Raw genomic sequence first — 17313 nt, 5'->3', positions numbered from 1 at the left:
TGCCGTATTTAGAACAGCAGCATCAATTCAGACTTTTATGGTTAATACTTGCAGAATCACCCTGGCCAGTGTGGCTCAGTGGAATGAGCATCTTCCCATGCACCAAGAGGTCACCTGTTCAATTCCTGCTCAGGGCACATGCCCTGGTTGCATGCTCGATCCCCAGTAAGGGGTGTGTAGGAGGCAGTGGGTGGGTATTGTTCTCTCACATCTGTGTTTCTTCTACCTTTCCCTCTCCCTTCTCTTTCTAAAAATCAATAAAAACATATTTTTAAAAAGACTTGCAGAATCAATCAGGAGATATACTTTGAAAAATTAGTTTCTACAACAGGCACATAATAATTTAAAAGAAAAATATCTTGTCAATATGACTGTAGTGATGTCTGCCTTCTCATCTTTACGTGATGGGTCCTATGCCATGAAATTTGCTATCATGATGATCCCTGGAACTTGGCCATATCTCATTCAGTGGAATGAAAATTCAGTTATAATTTAGCATGCTTATTTCTACTGCTAAGTAAAGCTGAGTTTACATAACTTGTTTATAGTCCTGGTTGTATTGACTCTTACAAGTTTATAATTTGGAAATTGCAGGTTTCAGATTCTGCAGTGTTTATCAAGAACCCATTGTGCACTAATAACTATAAAACAAAATCTTTGTCTGAGATCATCAGATATATGTTGAATAAATCTGAAGAAAGGCTTTGGTCAGTGTTCAGATGAGGCTAGATTTATTTTACTGCCAAAACTCCCAATACAACACAGCAGACTATAAGAGGATTAAGCAATAAAGATACAGATAAACAACCAGAGATGGATGGCTTATCCAAGACAAGACCAGATTGCATAACAAGGAAAGTAACAAACAGAATAAAGGAGTTCTTAAGACTTAAGGTTCTTTTTCTATTTACATCGAGAATCCATGGCTAGATACCTGTGCATTCCCTTGTCTCTTAGTCCCTTTATAATGCAATGAGCCTATTTGCTTCACTTTTGCACACCAGCTTATTTCACAATAAGACCTTTCCAGGTTTAGTGGTCACTATGTTAATTCTCTAACATTTTAGTTTATGAAATGTCTGTTCTTTTCCTCTCAGTACTGAGTGTTGTAATATGAAAGAAACTGAGAAGATAAACAACTGGTCAAATAAAGACCCAAAGTACTGAGAGATAAAGGACTATTTCACAGACACATGCTCTAACATTTACTATAGTGAGATTTTTTTGAGTCTTTGGTCTGGAATCATTCAAATTTGACCATCCATACTCACTTGAAAGAGAGTGATGCTGATGTGGAGTCTGGGAATTTGCCCCGCTCCTCCCCCCGCCCCCCCCCCCCATCTGTATAGTAAGTGTCCCTCTTACCAAGCTTCATTTTGATGTACTTTCTGAGTCTTCAAGAACCTTGACTTTTGCCTTGACTTTGCCTACATTCTTTTATGTCCACCATTGTGGGTGTCCTTTCTGGCTTTCCATATGCTCTTTGAGCCCTTCCAAAGAGAGGCATATGCTTCATTCTTTCAACCGAGTCACTGCAGGGTCAATAGTGGACAACTCATCACCAGAACAAATTACACAGTTTCTGTTCTTATCTTTCTTAACCTTTTTTGCAGAAGCATAGAAGTCTTCTATCTGCTTTCTAAAATTCCCTCTGTTCTTTTGATTGCTGAGACACATTTTCCCCCCTTTAACTCTTTGAAGAGCTGTTTTTCTGCTTTCTGCACCTAAACACATTCTATTAGGCAAACTTTATGGCTGGGCCTTCCAGCGGTGCTCCCTCCTTGGCGGTGTGCTCACTATCTCCTAGATGTAAACAGGATTCTCTTCTCATCTTGACGAGACCCTTCCGGTTGGTTCACTCTGATGGAAACACTTTCCACTTCCCCAACTTCACCTGCAGATAGAGAGCCATCTTTTAAGGCACTTTACCATGATGGTTAACAAACTTCGCTCAAGAGCCAGAGTGCCTTAGTTCACCCCACATCTCCAGACTACTAGTTGAATGATCTTGGATAAGTTTTTTACCTCCAACATTTTTTAGTTTCCTCGTGGTAAAGTGGAGATAGTGACAATTCCTTCCTCGTAGGACTGATGAGACTGAAGACAGCCCTAGGCAGAGTACGTACTGTGTGTGTAAATATTTATTCCAGCTCAAATTCCACCTTCTCTATAAAACTTTTCCTGGATCTCCTGAATCCAACTAAAGGCCATCTCTTCTGGGAAAACTCTATGGTTTTTCACTCTGTTATGACACTTAACTGACTCTCATTTTAATTATCTCTGTATGTCTTATCCCTCCTGCTAGATTGGAGTAGGCTTATGCTCACTTATGTCCCCTATCATTGCTTACACTTATTACCCACTTCAAAATTTCTTTTCCCACTAAGATCAATTTTTCTAGAATCATTTGTGAACATCTGAAGTTCTTGAGGCCATTCTGTATATTGAATTTTGACAAAAGATCCCCAAAGACGCTTTGACAGTGCTTATGTAGAGCTAGCCTGGACTTTCATGAAGGAAAAAGATGGAGGGGTCACTTGTGATTAATTTTCTATTGTATTGTAGGGGCTTTTTGACTTTCTAAGTCATTTTAATGAAACTTTTTTTGAAAAAATTGGGTTGTAGAAGTGTGAGTCTGTGTGCCCTCTTTTCCAAATATTTCTTATACATCCTTATAGTACATTTTTTACAATGCTGAGTGAATATTTTTATTGTGACAAGGGAAAAAATTGTCTGGAAAATGTTTTCTCTGCAATTTTACTCATGGCGTGTAATAGGTATGCCTCAAAAACTTAGACATAGATTGACAATTCTCTCCCCAAAGGACATTCTCATCTCCTAAATGGCAGTGATATTATAATTGCTGAATAGAAGCTTTGACTGAATCAGATGCTGAGAACAACTTAAAAACTTGACAGCAAATCAGGGTGACTGAGCACATCCTGGTAGGAACACTAAAAATGCACACAGGCTACATTACCTTTATTTCATTTTCCTCTTTTAGATTTTTTTTAGAATAAAAGTCTTGACCATGTAAAAGAAAAAAGCCAGCCATTTGTTGAAAAGAGAAATTGTTGGACAAACCAAATGTTTTGATTTTCCCTCTGTCCTTGTTGAAAAGAATCTGTATAAATTCTTTCCTTAAGGTAAAAATAAAAGGTTGTTCTTTTTCCCTTTGTCTCAACCTGTGCTTTAGCTAGGTTTGATCAGTAACTTGGATTCTTTAGGTCCGAGTAATTATAAACCCAGCTCGTTTGGTGATGAGTTTGTCTGCAGATGCAACCCAGGAGTCAGTTCTCACTTTCTTTGTGATCTTAAAAATAATATCAATATAGATTGCCATATATAAACACATTGAACCTTTGCAGCCCCGAATTCACAGTGACAATTGCTTACTCTAGGGTACAGGTCATATGCTGCAGCCACATGCCTAACTGTGAAGAAGCACTGATTCATTCTCAGCACCCTGTGAGGCCGGTGTCTTTTCTTCTGATTGTGAGATGGAAACAATCAAAGAGAGACTATTTCTTGTCTTGATTACATCCCGAAGCAACAATCAAACCAGAAATAACACTCCCGTCTCTGGCACACACACAGCATATTCATGTTGGGTGTGCTGTAAACTTTAGTGGCCATCTTCATCATTGCCTGTTCGATGTCATCCTTAAGAACGATATTCTCTTGGTTCTGGATGAAGTGGTTAATTAATCTGGGTTTGTATCTTCAAAGTGGAAATTGGGCACTGGATGGGACCTTGGTGTAATTCAAACTGTCCTACATAGGAAATATCTAGATATTATTAGTGAGAGACAGAAGACTAAAAATAGCACATGAAGCCATTCATAAACATAGTAACTTTGGGGTCATATGGAGAAATTCTGTACTAGTCATTTTCTTGTTTTGTTTTATAGACCAATGAATGCATGCCAATAATTTTGTTGTTGCACAATCTTATTGTTACTCATTGACAGTAACAAAAATGTAAAAATACACTTGTGAGAAATGGAAAGGGGAGGCGTCATGGAGTATGTAGTAATTATAGGCAGAATACAGTGTGTATAAGCCCCCATGATTTTGGGATAATTAATGCCTGGAAACTGTGTTATTATGCAAGGTCGCATTTTTCGGAAGAGAGACAATATGATAACTGGGGTTTGCATTTTTTATAACCAACAAAGTGCTATCAAAACAAAGGTTCAGCCCTGGCCGGTTTGGCTCAGCGGTTAGAGCGTTGGCCTGCGGTCTGGAGAGACCCGGGTTCGGTTCCCGCTAAGGGCACGTACTTCGGTTGCAGTTTGTTCCTGGCCCTGGTTGGTCGTGCAGGTGGCAGCCACTCGATGTGTCCCTTCATGTCGATGTTTCTCTCTCTCTCTCTCTCTTCCTCTCTCTCCCTCCCACTCTATCTGTACAAAAAATGGAAAAATATCCTTGGGTGAGGATTAAAAAAAAACAACAACAAAAACAAAGGTTCAACATTTATAAGTGGTGATCACCAACGTATCAAAACATCTAAAATTCAGTATGTGCGCTATTAATTACCAATAATTTTGCTTGCTAGCAAGGTACAGAAGGGGTCTTTCAAGCTACTTGGATGACCCGGGTCTGTGGGATGCCTGACGGCATGCTATTTCTTAGCCCTGCCTCAAAGGACTGAAATCTTTTTTTTTTTTAATTTATTTTTATTTATTTATTTTTATTAATTAATTAATTTATTTTTGTTACAGATGTTTCTCCTCCCCCCCCCACTGATTCCCCCCTCTTCCTCCCTCCCTGCCCTGTCCCCAGCTTTGTTGGAAGGACTGAAATCTTGAAGTTGGTGATGACACTGCTATTGCTTCTCCTACTCAAACTCCTTTCAGTCCAACATTCCCCTCTTCTCCCTCACCCACACTCTGTTCAGTAAGTGTTATATTTCAGGGACTAAAGAAAGGCAACAGGAAATGATAGCTTCCTGAAAACTTACATTGCATTGGAATGCCATAAAAAGAACTTCCCTTATGGCTAAAATATGGATTAGACGCTACCTCCGTGTGTAGGGCTGTGCCTTCCTATGTCTTAAAACACTGGCAGTTTTCTTGACTGCAACCAAAGACAGTGGGGCTGAGCATGTGTTTTCACTTGGTAGCAATCATAGGATCTGAGAAACTGTCCCTGGAGGAGGCAGAACTGTCTGTCCTCTAAAGAGACTACTTAGGACCAATTCAGCTCAATGGCTCCACTTACCATAGCAACTGGCGTCTGCCAAATTGGGCTCCCTCTTAGCACTAGAGAAAGGGCAACTATTCTGATGTGCTTCTTGATTCATAATACAATTACTTTGGCTGCGGTGCAGAATGGGGTAGAGGCATCAATCTTATACTGCTGGATACTGGCATTCTTGTGTGCCTTTGACGATGTTGAGCAGGCTTATGGGATGGAATATTTGTCTTAAGTGTTTTTTAAGTTAAAAATGCAAAAACAGCCCTGGCCAGTTTGGCTCAGCGGTTAGAGCGTCGGCCTGCAGTCCAGAGAGACCCAGGTCCAGTTCCTGTTAAGGGCACGTATCTCGGTTGCCGTTTGTTCCTATCCCTGGTTGGTTCGTGTCCCTGGTTGGGTCGTGCGGGTGGCAGCCACTCGATGTGTCCCTTTCACATCGATGTTTCTTTCTCTCTCTCTCTTCCTCTCTCTCCCTCCCACTCTTTCTGAACAAAAAATGGAAAAATGTTCTCGGGTGAGGATAAAAAAAAATTGCAAAAATAGAGATTATTTCTAGTGGAGAAGTAGATTTTCAGAATTAGCAGTGTAGGGAGGGGGAAGAAAGACTGTAATTCAAAATGAGAAGCTCTCTCTCTCTCTCTCCCCTCTTTATGTACGGGTAACAAATTTTTGTTCTTACTGTGTTTAAAAGTCACCATGACCCTGTGCTGATATTCCCAAAGCAAAGCTGTTGGCATTTATAACCCATAACTGGCCTGAAACTCTTTTCCAACTTATAAACTCCTGGAAACATTTTCTAAAATGTTGCATCCCAATTGCTCTGTAAAAATGGTGATATGTCCTAGTTTGGTTATTGTATCCACACACAGCTCAGTGCATCAGCATTGGTCCGACTTTCCTTGCTGGGCCACTCAGTGGCTAGTGAATGACCAAAATGTGGAGAAACACAGAGGTGGTTGTTTCCCTGCAGCTCAAATTTAGGTTTAAGTGATTTCCAGGGTGGATTACTAGTTGCTGTAACTTTTTTTTTTTTTAACAACTTTTTTCTTTTTTAACTTGGAAGTTCCAACTTCCAACTTTCTACACCAACTGATTTCTTTCACAATTAGATGCAATGAAAATGAGAAAAATAATTAAAATGTGCCCATTGCTCTCTCTAATTGTTTAAGGGTCATGATACAAAGCTCCACTGGCCAATAGGGTAATGAAACGTTTAGGGACAGAGAGTACCTGAGTTTCATCATTATCTTGTCAATATCTTGAGTTCTGAGTCACCACAGATCTGTACCAACCCTGTGACCCGGGGCAGGTAACATTCCTGAGATGAGAGCGCTGCCCACTTGCCAGCTTCTTAGTGGCCCTGCCTTTGACCTCCAAGACGGTACCTTCCTACCTCACCTCATTGGGTTGGACTCAGGTGTTTGCCTGTATTGCTCCAGGAAGTTAGTTAGAATTTCCATATGGGAAAAGGAGGATGCTAATGGTATACTTACTATCTCATGGTACTGTTGAGAAGATTGAATCCAATAACTTAGTACTGTGTTTAGGATTAGGATTGTGCCTAATACCCAGGAGACAGTTAATAGATTTTAAACTGTAATTTTACCCTCAGGTGTAGGCAAGGTTTTCACCCATATTGTCTTGGGAAATAATCAGCTACCTTGCCTTTCCAGGGTTCTAGTGGATTCTATAAGTCTCCCTGTGATACCTCACTATAACCTACATAAGAAAACGAGCAAAAGTAGGAGTATTGGTTAATTTTGTGTTTGAAAAACAAACAGGAATGGAGATGCACTTTCTTACTTACCACTGGACTATGTACATTCATTTCCTCCCCAGAAACAAATCACAGCTGGGCTTAAAACGAAGAATAGAAAGTGGCCCTGTTTCAGAAAACCAGCTTTAGTAACATAGATTTTAGGTTTGTAAACCAACGTGACTTTCAGTCTCTGGGGATAACTATGTAGAATTTCATGCTGTGTGTGTCAGAACATAGAGCCCCTATGTTATATTCACAACACATATTTGGTCTTCCGTTCTGTAATCTCCAAGTTGGTGTGTGGGTTTCTATTGTAGAAATGGGAGTCTACCCTAAAGGCAGGCCTGTCAGGTTTTCTATCTCTTAGGTCTCTTGACAGATAAGAGCTGAAATTATTTTGACATAACATCATTTATGCATATTGGCTAACTAAGAATTTAATAGAAGATTTCTAACTATAATTTAAAATACTGATCTAGTTTATCTCATTCTATTTAGATCTATTGCCTTTGTGATTGCTTGTAGGGTTATGGTATATTTAGTTATAGTTTTACCACATCTGATCGCTCCCACTTCTGAGGAAGAAATAACCAAAGATGAAGTAAACTAGAGCCCAGCTGCCGGATATCTGAAGTGCTCATGACCTTTTTAGAAAAAAGATATGTAAGAGAAATCCTTTGATAACATAAGAAAGGTCTTTCTTAAGAATAGAAACATTAGCTCTGGCCAGTTTGGCTTAGTGGTTAGAGTGTCGGCCTGCGGTCCAGAGAGGCCTGGGTTCGGTTCCCGCTGAGGGCATGTACCCCGGCCCTGGTTGCAGTTTGTCCCTGGTCGTGGTTGGGTCATGTGGGTGGCAGCCACTCGATGTGTCCCTTTCATGTCGATGTTTTCTGACTCTCTCCCTCCCACTCTATCTGAACAAAAAAAACAAAAAATGGAAAATGTCCTCGGATGAGGATAAAAAAATAAAATAAAAGAATAGAAACTTTATTGATTTTCACCTCCTTCAGCTGGTAAAGCCCCTCCAGACAGGAAGTTAGCTTACAGAGTAGGAGACAAGGTTTGACTTTGGTCAGATTCTTTAGTTAGTGTTCTCTTACCCAACACTCAGCTTTCAGAATAAATACAGATTACTTCACTGTTGTGACTTATGATTTCAAGAAGCATAATGAATAAGCAGCAAAATTTCTCTTTTAAATGGATGATATTTTTTAAAAAGACTCGTCAAAAAGTGCTTTATAATTCTGTCAGGAGTAGAGCTGACCTGAACCCAGTCAGATGGTCTCACCTGTTCACTGGGGCCCAGGTCAAGATTCTCTCTCTCTCTCAGATTTATTAGTGGGAATGAAAGAGAATATTGGAGTGTTATTTCTGCAATACTTCATCAAGGACAAGCAACCAATTTTCCTCTAAAGAGCAATATTTCAGTGGGTTCCCGCTGATACATGATACCATAAAAATGCATTTGAAGAAGAAAAAATGCAGTGCCTGTTTAGCTCTGGCCGCGGTTTTGGACTGAATTTATTATTTATAAATTTAAATTATTTATCTGGATTAGTGTTGTGCTACCAGAGGAGAAAAATTCAAATACAAAAGCATATTCTTATGCCCAATCAAAATGTCATCTAGGAAGTTGAAGACGTAACTTTGAGTGAACAAGGCTATTAATGACTATTGAACTCGTATATCTAGTTTGAATCATAATTAGAAAATTGGTAGTGAATAACACTTTTTTTTTCTTTATTGATTTTAGAGAGAGAGGAAGGGAGAGGGAGAGAGAGATAGAAACATTGATGAGAGGGAATCGATTGTCCGCCTCCTGCATGCCCCCCACTGGGGATCTGGCCCAAAACCTGGGCATGTGCCCTGACCAGGAATCCAACCAGCCGATCTCTTGGTGCATGGGTCTACGCTCAACCACTGAGCCACACTGGCTGGGTGAAAGACTTTTATATCACTATTGGAACTATGTCTTTTAAGCCAAAAACACCTTGAAAAGCAATGAATATATATCTGACACAAGTAGCAACCGAAATGTAACCAGAGACACTGTGCTTTTCATTTTTGGGGGGATCGTTTCCCTTTTTTAGCTGGTCCTACTTAATGAGCTAGGCCAAATTCTGCTTGACTTAGGTCTTTGAAGATGTGTGTGCTTACCCAAACATACGCATGAATAATGGAGTTTGAAAGAAGTTTGTAGTTTAAGATTATTTTCTTGAAATTTGTGATCTCTGCTTTATTACAGCTGTGCCATTTCTCTGGAAAGCATTTTATTTTTTATTTATTTTTGTTAAGCCTCACCCAAGGATATATTTCTAATGATGTTTAGACAGAGTGGAAGGGAGGGAGTGGGGAGAGACAGAGAGAGAAACATCGATGTGAGAGAGACACACCAGTCGGTTGCCTCCCACATTATCCTGACCGGGGCCAGGGATTGAAACTACCAACAAGGCATGTGCCCTTGACCGGGAATTGAACCCGAGACCCTTTGGTCTGAGGGCCGATGCTCTAACTGCTGAGCCAAACTGCTAGGATTAGGAAGCAGTTTAAAAAGGAAGTCTCTCACTAACTGTGCCATGATTTACAATGGTGGCTAGTGCCACTTTGTACCTGTGTTGCATCTTGGGTGTTTGCATTGGACGTTGGAGGGCAGATAAGAAACATACTGCTCCACTTCTCTTCATTATGGACAGGCTTAGTCTTTAATCACCGATTCTTTGATCTCAGCTTCTTTCCTCAACTTGCTGTAATTAGACAGTGTATAACAGAACTTTTTTTTTTTTTTTTTAATGATTCAGTGTTTTATTTATAACTGGCAAAACACATGTAAAAATTTACCATGCGGATCATTTGAAAGTATAGTTCAGTAGTGTTCTGAACTCTTTGTAAAGTACTTAAAAGCTTCTTCATCCATTCTGGCTGCTGTAACAAGTTACCATACACCGAGTGGCTTTGAAACAATAGAAATGTGTTTCTCACAATTCTGGAGGCTGGGAAGGCCAAGAACAGGTGTGGGCAGACTCAGTGTCTGCAGAGACCTGCTTCCTGATTCCACACGGCTGTCTGGCGGTGTCCTCACCTGGGAAGGGGCAGGGGAGCCCTGGTGGTGTCTTCTAAGAGAGCACTGTCCCCTGCGTGAGGGCTCCAGCTCCATGGCCTAATCACCTACCAAAGGCCCCACCTCCAAATACCATCACATTGGGGTTAGGGTTTCAACATATGAAGAGGGGGGCACAGACATTCAGTCTAGAGCCACAAGTAACTCCTTTTGTTCTGGTTTGTGTTGTGTTGTGTTACAGAACTCCAAGATGGGAGGCAAGCTGAGCAAGAAGAAGAAGGGGTACAATGTGAATGATGAGAAGGCCAAGGACAAAGACAAGAAGGCTGAAGGAGCAGGGACGGAAGAGGAGGGAACCCCGAAGGAGAACGAGACCCAGGCGGCTGCGGAGACCACAGAGGTGAAGGAGGGCAAGGAGGAGAAGCCAGAGAAGGATGCCCAGGATGCTGCCCACAAGCCCGAAGACAAGGAAGGCGAGAAAGACGCAGACGCTCCGAAGGCAGAGCCTGAGCAGACGGAGGGAGCCGCGGAGGGGAAGCCGGAGCCCCCGAAGGATGCGGAGCAGGTGGCCACCTCGGGCCCTGCTGCAGGTGATGCCCCCAAGGCTTCGGAGGCCGAGGCCCCTGCGGAACCCACGGCCGCCACCAAGGTGGATGACAAGAGCAAGGAGGGAGGGGAACCCACAAAGACTGAGGCTCCCGCAGCTCCTGCCTCGCAGGAAACGAAAAGTGACGGGGTCCCAGCTTCAGACTCAAAACCCAGCAGCACTGAGGCTGCCCCATCGTCCAAGGAGACCCCAGCAGCCACGGAAGCACCCAGTTCCACGCCCAAGGCCCAGGCCCCAGCAGCCCCAGCAGCCCCAGCAGCCCCAGCAGACGAGGTTAAGCCTGCCGAGGCCCCGGCAGCTAATTCCGATCAAACCGTAGCAGTGAAGGAATAACAAGGACAGCCTATGAAAAAAGAGATTACAGCTTAAAAACAACCTGTTTCTCTCTCTCTGTCTCTGTCTCTCTGTCTCTCTCCTATACTAACTTGTTTCAAATTGAAGTAATGATATGTATTGCCCAAGAAAAAAAAAAAGAAGAAGAAAAAAAAAGGAAAAGATGTCCCATCAAGGGAGGGAGGGGGGTGGGGAGAATCCAAATAGTATTTTTGTGGGGAAATATCTAATATACCTTCAGTCAACTTTACCAATCGGTCCTGGCTTTTCAAGGTCAATGTCTGAAAGTACAGTACACCTTTTGTACCTGAACTGCTATTACCTGCAATCCGCCACTAAGATCTGATATCTTGTCTTCTGCAAGGGGAGTTGGGAGTGATGCGTTTGATTCTGCCCACAGGGCCCGTTCCAAGGCAATCCGATCTTTATGAAAGCAGTATTTTCTGTGTTTTCTTTTTAATTTGCAGTCCTTCTTATTTTGATATTTTTTAATGTTTGTGGATGAATGCCAACTTTCAGACAGCCCACTTAGCCTGTCCACATGTATCTCCATGCCAATACTCCATTCTTCCTCCCCAGGTATTTTTGGGAGTAACAATCATTCTCTCATCTGACTTAGCCTCCCTAGATTTCTCATGACGAGTTAATGCATGTCCGTGGTTGGGTGCACCTGTAGTTCTGTTTATTGGTCAGTGGAAATGAAAAAATAAACATGTCTGCGTTCATTGCAGTTCCAGTTTCTCCTCCATTCTGTGTCACAGACACCAACACACCACTCATTGGAAAATGGAAAAAAATAATATTTAAAAAAAAAACAAAAAAAATGTACAATGGATGCATTGAAATTATATGTAATTGTATAAATGGTGCAACAGTAATAAAGTTAAACAATTAAAAAGAAGTAATAATGACTGTTGGTTTTGTTTTGCCACCCCCCCACCCCCCTAGATAATTAGCCTCAATGGAGAACAAAGCAATGGGTCTGGCATTTTCCAGGATATATTTGGGTAGAAATATAAGGTAGTATCCTCAAATTTTTGTGAGTATTATCTGTTTAAAAAATTTGTTGGATCAGTGCCAATAAATTATCTTGGAAGAGGCTAAGCTGAAAACTTACCATGCCGATGGGTATGCACTCTACAGAAATGTGGGTGTGGCCCTGGCCGGTTTGGCTCAGCGGTTAGAGCGTCGGCCTGCGGTCCGGAGAGACCCGGGTTCGGTTCCCGCTAAGGGCACGTACTTCGGTTGCAGTTTGTCCCCGGACCAACCGGCCCTGGTTGGTCGTGCGGGTGGCAGCCACTCGATGTGTCCCTTCACGTCGATGTTTCTCTCTCTCTCTCTCCCTCCCTCCCACTCTATCTGTACAAAAAATGGAAAAATATCCTCGGGTGAGGATTAAAAAAAAAAAAAAAAGAAATGTGGGTGTGGTTAATTTACTTCAAATAAAATATTTTGAATAAAACAATTGAAAGAATAGATCTGATCTGGAAGATTGGGAAGAAATGAATTATAAAATCTTACAGAAACATTGTGTTGAAACAAAGTGGTGAAACCACTGGCGCTCAGTTTATTTTATCCCTTTATTCATTATACTCACTGGTGATAGAGCCTGGGAAGGGGGCTCCGCGTTGTGATCAGGCGGAGAAGCAGCGGTGTGAAAGCAAGCACAGAGCTGACCTTTATGGTGTCCAGAGTCCTATCCAGGTCTTGCCACTCCTGGATGGCCAAGGCCCTACTAACCGCCAGGCTGCCCTGCTTTATCTGCACGAGGGCAAAAGCTCTATGATCGCAGGAAAGACCCTTGCAACTTCGGAAATATATTGACTTGTTTGTGTGTATATCGGGTGGCAATTTTATATTGTGATGAATATGTATGTCCCAACAGATGTGATGTCACCTCCATACCCCGATTTCTCCCCCAAACTCTCAGTTTGCTCAGGTTTCATATATCCCATAGATGGGGAAGGGGTAGGAGAATGAGTATAAGCCATGACTTATGGAGTGGCCAGGCATGCCCATCAGTTCTTGAACAGAAGAAAGGGAATTGTCCCTTGGATCTTGGTAGTAATTTTGGTCTTTTCCAATTGGATATTAGAAACCAAATCTCAAATATCAAACACTTAAACATGAACTTAACCCTAGCCATGATAAAGATTACTCATGGTTGAATCAGTTAAATGTCAAGTTTTGGGGAGAGTAGGATTAGGTAATAATTGCCCAGAGTGATAAATTCAATTTATCCTCTAACACAAGAAGTTTTCATACTTGAACATAGGGGATTTTCTATAGAATATGAGAAGAGCCAGTACACTGAAATTATCCCCAAAGGGACCTTAGCAATACAGTAGATGAGGATGAACCTGAAATTGTTCTTATGCATTACGTTACACATGATTAAAAAAGGGGGAACAAAAATTCTCTCCAATTACTTTCTGAGTGAACTGTAGTCTGTACCATACCTAAAACATTGCTAGTGGGTAATACTGGGGAAGAAGAAGTGAAACAATATTAGGCAGATATACCTGGTTGGATTCAATTCTTGTCTATGATCACCTTTAGGTACTTCTTGTTTCTATAGTGAAATAAATTTGAACTCTTAATGCTTGAAAGCACAGCATATGAGAAATATGTAAACACAAAGCCACCAAGCAACTGTTTTAGGTATGAAAAACAGCACAGGACTGTCCAGATTGTTAACAATGTGTCCCAGCATATATAAAAAATAGCTCGGGGGCGGGTTGTTAGTGGTGGTAGGGAGACAGCAGACTCAGTGAACCATGGAGGACATTTATACAGTGACTAACATTGAACAGCATACACTTCTTGCAAGTAAATGTGCTTGGTGGAAGTAATATATATCTACTGTCTTTTCATCTGCTTTTAATTAAAAATTCACTAGGCATTTTGGTGATTAGAACAATCAAATCAGCCTCCTGGATTAATATTTATTACTATAAATCACTGTCTAGGAGTAAATGAAACTAAGACATTTTTCTCAGTTTATTTACACTTAGAATTGTTGAGTCGGGTATAGGAGAATTAAAATCTAAGCTAGATATTTTTTTCTTTTTTCTAACTCTATTAGAATTGTGTTCATATAATTAAAAGTACAGAAATGTAGTCACTGAAATATTTAAATCAGAAGTTTAACCTAACCATGGCACATAACATTAATTTTATCATACCTAAGAAACACTTAAGATGCAGTTTGAAATTGTATATTCAACAGAAAATGTTATGCATGGGAGTGATTGGTTCAGCCAGGCAGGAAACAGTGTTGGGCATCCAGGTTAATTTTGGATTAACCTAGATTGCTCCTTCCTCGTGAGTGATCTAAAATGAAGGGAAGGCAATACATAGGCTCTGCTTAACAGACAAGTCAGCACTCTTTGGGAACTCACCACCTATTTGACCTACTAACTCATAGATGTTCAACATCTCCATAAAGAATAAAGGGGTTCCAGGGTCTAACACTTGTTGAGTGCCCATGAGCCTACTGCAAGGAGAAATTAACAGGAATCAAAATGTACTTGTTCAAGGTTGCCAGCTTTCTCTTTCCACCTTGAAGTTCCTGTCTAGTAGCTGACACTTTCTCTGCATGGTGGGGATGGACCCAAATCCCCAAGAGCTGGGATGCACCAGGCATCTCAGGATGGCCCTACCTGGCCTCAACCCTAAGAAAAGACCATCTTTAGTTGTCCCAGACCATTAAGGCAGAGGTCACACATGGCCACGATCCAGGAATGACATTCACCAGTTTTCGAAAGTCTCTTTCAGTGGGGTCCAGACCCAGGTCTAGTGCACAGTAGGGAATTGGTTGTCAACTCTAACGCTGGCAAGGTCTAGACATTCTTCAGCTGCCTACGTTGAGTAAATTATTAGGTGTCAGCAGCTACACAAAGTCAGTTTTCATAAAGCATCCTGATACCTTAAATTTCATTAAATGAAACTTCATGGTATATTGAAACTGTCTTCATCAAAACACATGCACTGTCGGATATGGCTCTGGTACACCCATTTTCTGTTGTTTCTTTATACATAGAGGGCACAGTAAATTTCAGTAGCTTCATTTAGGGGGGAAATCTATTTGTAAAATTTATTAATTTAGTGTTATCCAACATCTTGTCTCAAGATTGATGAGGTTAATCTCCATCCTTTTTATTTCTATTTTGCTTTCTGAGAGTAACAACACAGTTATTTTGAGCTTTGTTTTTAACTAATTTGCACAGTGTCAATAACTCCTTTATAAAAGGAGGCAAAATTTGCTTGATTTTTGGTCTGCCAAATACTTAATATTTTAAATATTTAGCTCAGAGGTTGCTTTTCAGACAGGATGTCTTTTTTTTTTCCTTTTATTTGCCCTCTGCTAATGGAAAAGAAAAATGGGCAATATAGGAAGTTTTTAATGAAGTTATATCTTTGATTTTTAAAAAAGCTATTTCTTATCATGAGACCATATGCTTCATGTCTTTTTAACAGTAGAAATTTTATTAGTGCACAAAATCTCAAACCTCAGGTTCCATACATTTCTCCAAGTTTTCTCAGTTTTAATTTTAAGAGAAGTTTACATTCTGAAGCTGTATACCTACTTTCACATACATATTTAAGCAAATTCCTAGAGCAAGTATCTTTTTGAAAAAGACCCATGATCTTAAAAAGAATATTCTGTTTAACTGTATACCATGAAATAGAAAAATTAAATAACAATATCATATTCCTCTATCTCCTGTACATTTGACCTCTGTATTTTCCAAAGGTACAGATGTCACCTTGGTTCCTCATTTTGTTTTGTTTGAAGGTGGCTTTGTGTTTCCTGAGTTTCCCTCTGAGACCAGGAAAACTCACCATTAATATCAGTCATTTATAAATTAATCAGCCATATATAAAATATTATTTCTTTTGTTTTAACTTCTTTAGATCACTGTGTTAAATGGTCAAATGACAGAATGATAGATCTATATGCATGGATTTAGAATCATTTAGAGAACATTTATATGTGCCTTTTTCACATATGCTTTTGCTTATATAGCCCAGGATTTAAGTAAGTGTAAAAGAGTCTCAACAAAAAACTGTTTGGGGGACTTCTCATCTTGAATATGATTTTCCATATATTTCCCTAATTCTGAAGCAGAGTTTCATATAATGAAAACCAAACAGTAATAGGCCACAGGCTTCTCTGAAGTTGTGGGTATAGAAATGTATATGAAAGCTTTTAAAAAAATATATTCTGATAATTTTTTAAAAATGATCTAAAAGATGGAATTCCACTCACTAGCCAGAAAGCCTTATTATTGGCAACCTCACTATCTTTTGGCTTTTCAAGCTTTGCATTTACAAGTAGAACATGTGTTTGAATAGGCACCAAAAATTCTTGCCTTCTATTTGAATAAGTGATTTCTTAATGGAAATTGGATTATATTTAAGAGCCAAAGAACCAGAAAGCCAGGCCCATGATATTGTTACTTAGAGGGAAAAGACACTTTTTTTTTAACCTTAAAGAAAATATACTAATTTGTATGATACTTTTGATAACAAAAGGAATGGGGAAAAAACAAACAAACAAACAAACAAACAGCCCTCCACCCCTTAAAAGGAAAATAACTCTCTTAATGGAAGGGAAAGACTACCTGTCAGCACATTACTGACAGAAAGAGCTCTGTTTTGAGATTTGCCATGAAAAGAAGGGGATGGCATGCCTGATTATAAGAGCCTTTTATGCAGGTTTGGGCAATTTGATCTGACAGGTGAACCCCATTAAGAAAACTGAGGAGCCGGTCCTAGGGCAGCAGTGAACAGTTTTCATCCTACTCAGCCTTGGCACAGACGGTTTAGAGCTGCCTCTGGGCCAGAACGCCCACTGCAGCTCACCAAGTCTGACTAGTATGCAAATCCGTTGCAGGGTGGTGTGTGTGTGTGTGTGTGTGTGTGTGTGTGTGTGTGTGTAGAGCAGACACTATATTTTGCAGAGACTATATTCAGCTGCCTTCACTTGCAACTCAAATTGCCTTGATAATTACAGCAAATTTGATCATTTCAGAATAAAACATACACTAGTAATATTACAAAACCAAAAATAATATAATTAGAGGACAAACTAATTAGAGTACCCCAGAAAAGAGCTGCTTATTTTTGACGTTAGTGGAAACTTTATTATAACGTTTTTATCTTTTATTTCCTCCCTTCCTTATTCTGTTTTCTCTACATTTTGTCTTTCCCAACCAGTCTTCCATTTATTTTGTCAGCTCATTAAATTTTAAAGTGATAATGTCCTTCCTTCCTTCCATCACCTTCACACTGAGGCAAAAACACTTATACTGAACCAGAACTATGAAAATTATATACAAGTTTAATGTGTAGTTC

At 40.2% G+C, this 17313-nt stretch overlaps 1 protein-coding gene across 2 annotated transcripts in view; it reads left to right on the top strand.

The window, feature by feature from the left end:
- Positions 1-11851, top strand: part of BASP1 (brain abundant membrane attached signal protein 1) — a 73906-nt gene extending 62055 nt beyond the window's left edge. For both annotated transcript variants that reach the window (XM_036278643.1, XM_036278642.1), the window contains exon 2: positions 10255-11851. In XM_036278643.1, the coding sequence (XP_036134536.1) occupies positions 10264-10953 (690 nt within the window). In that variant the 5' untranslated portion in view covers positions 10255-10263 and the 3' untranslated portion in view covers positions 10954-11851. The remainder of the gene's footprint in view (positions 1-10254) is intronic.
- The last annotated feature ends 5462 nt before the right edge of the window (positions 11852-17313 follow it).

Source organism: Molossus molossus, unplaced genomic scaffold (genome assembly GCF_014108415.1).
Source record: "Molossus molossus isolate mMolMol1 unplaced genomic scaffold, mMolMol1.p scaffold_m16_p_3, whole genome shotgun sequence".
Classification (NCBI taxonomy): domain Eukaryota; kingdom Metazoa; phylum Chordata; class Mammalia; order Chiroptera; family Molossidae; genus Molossus; species Molossus molossus.
The sequence above is the reverse complement of the archived record's forward strand: the minus strand, read 5'-3'. Positions and strand labels throughout refer to the sequence as shown.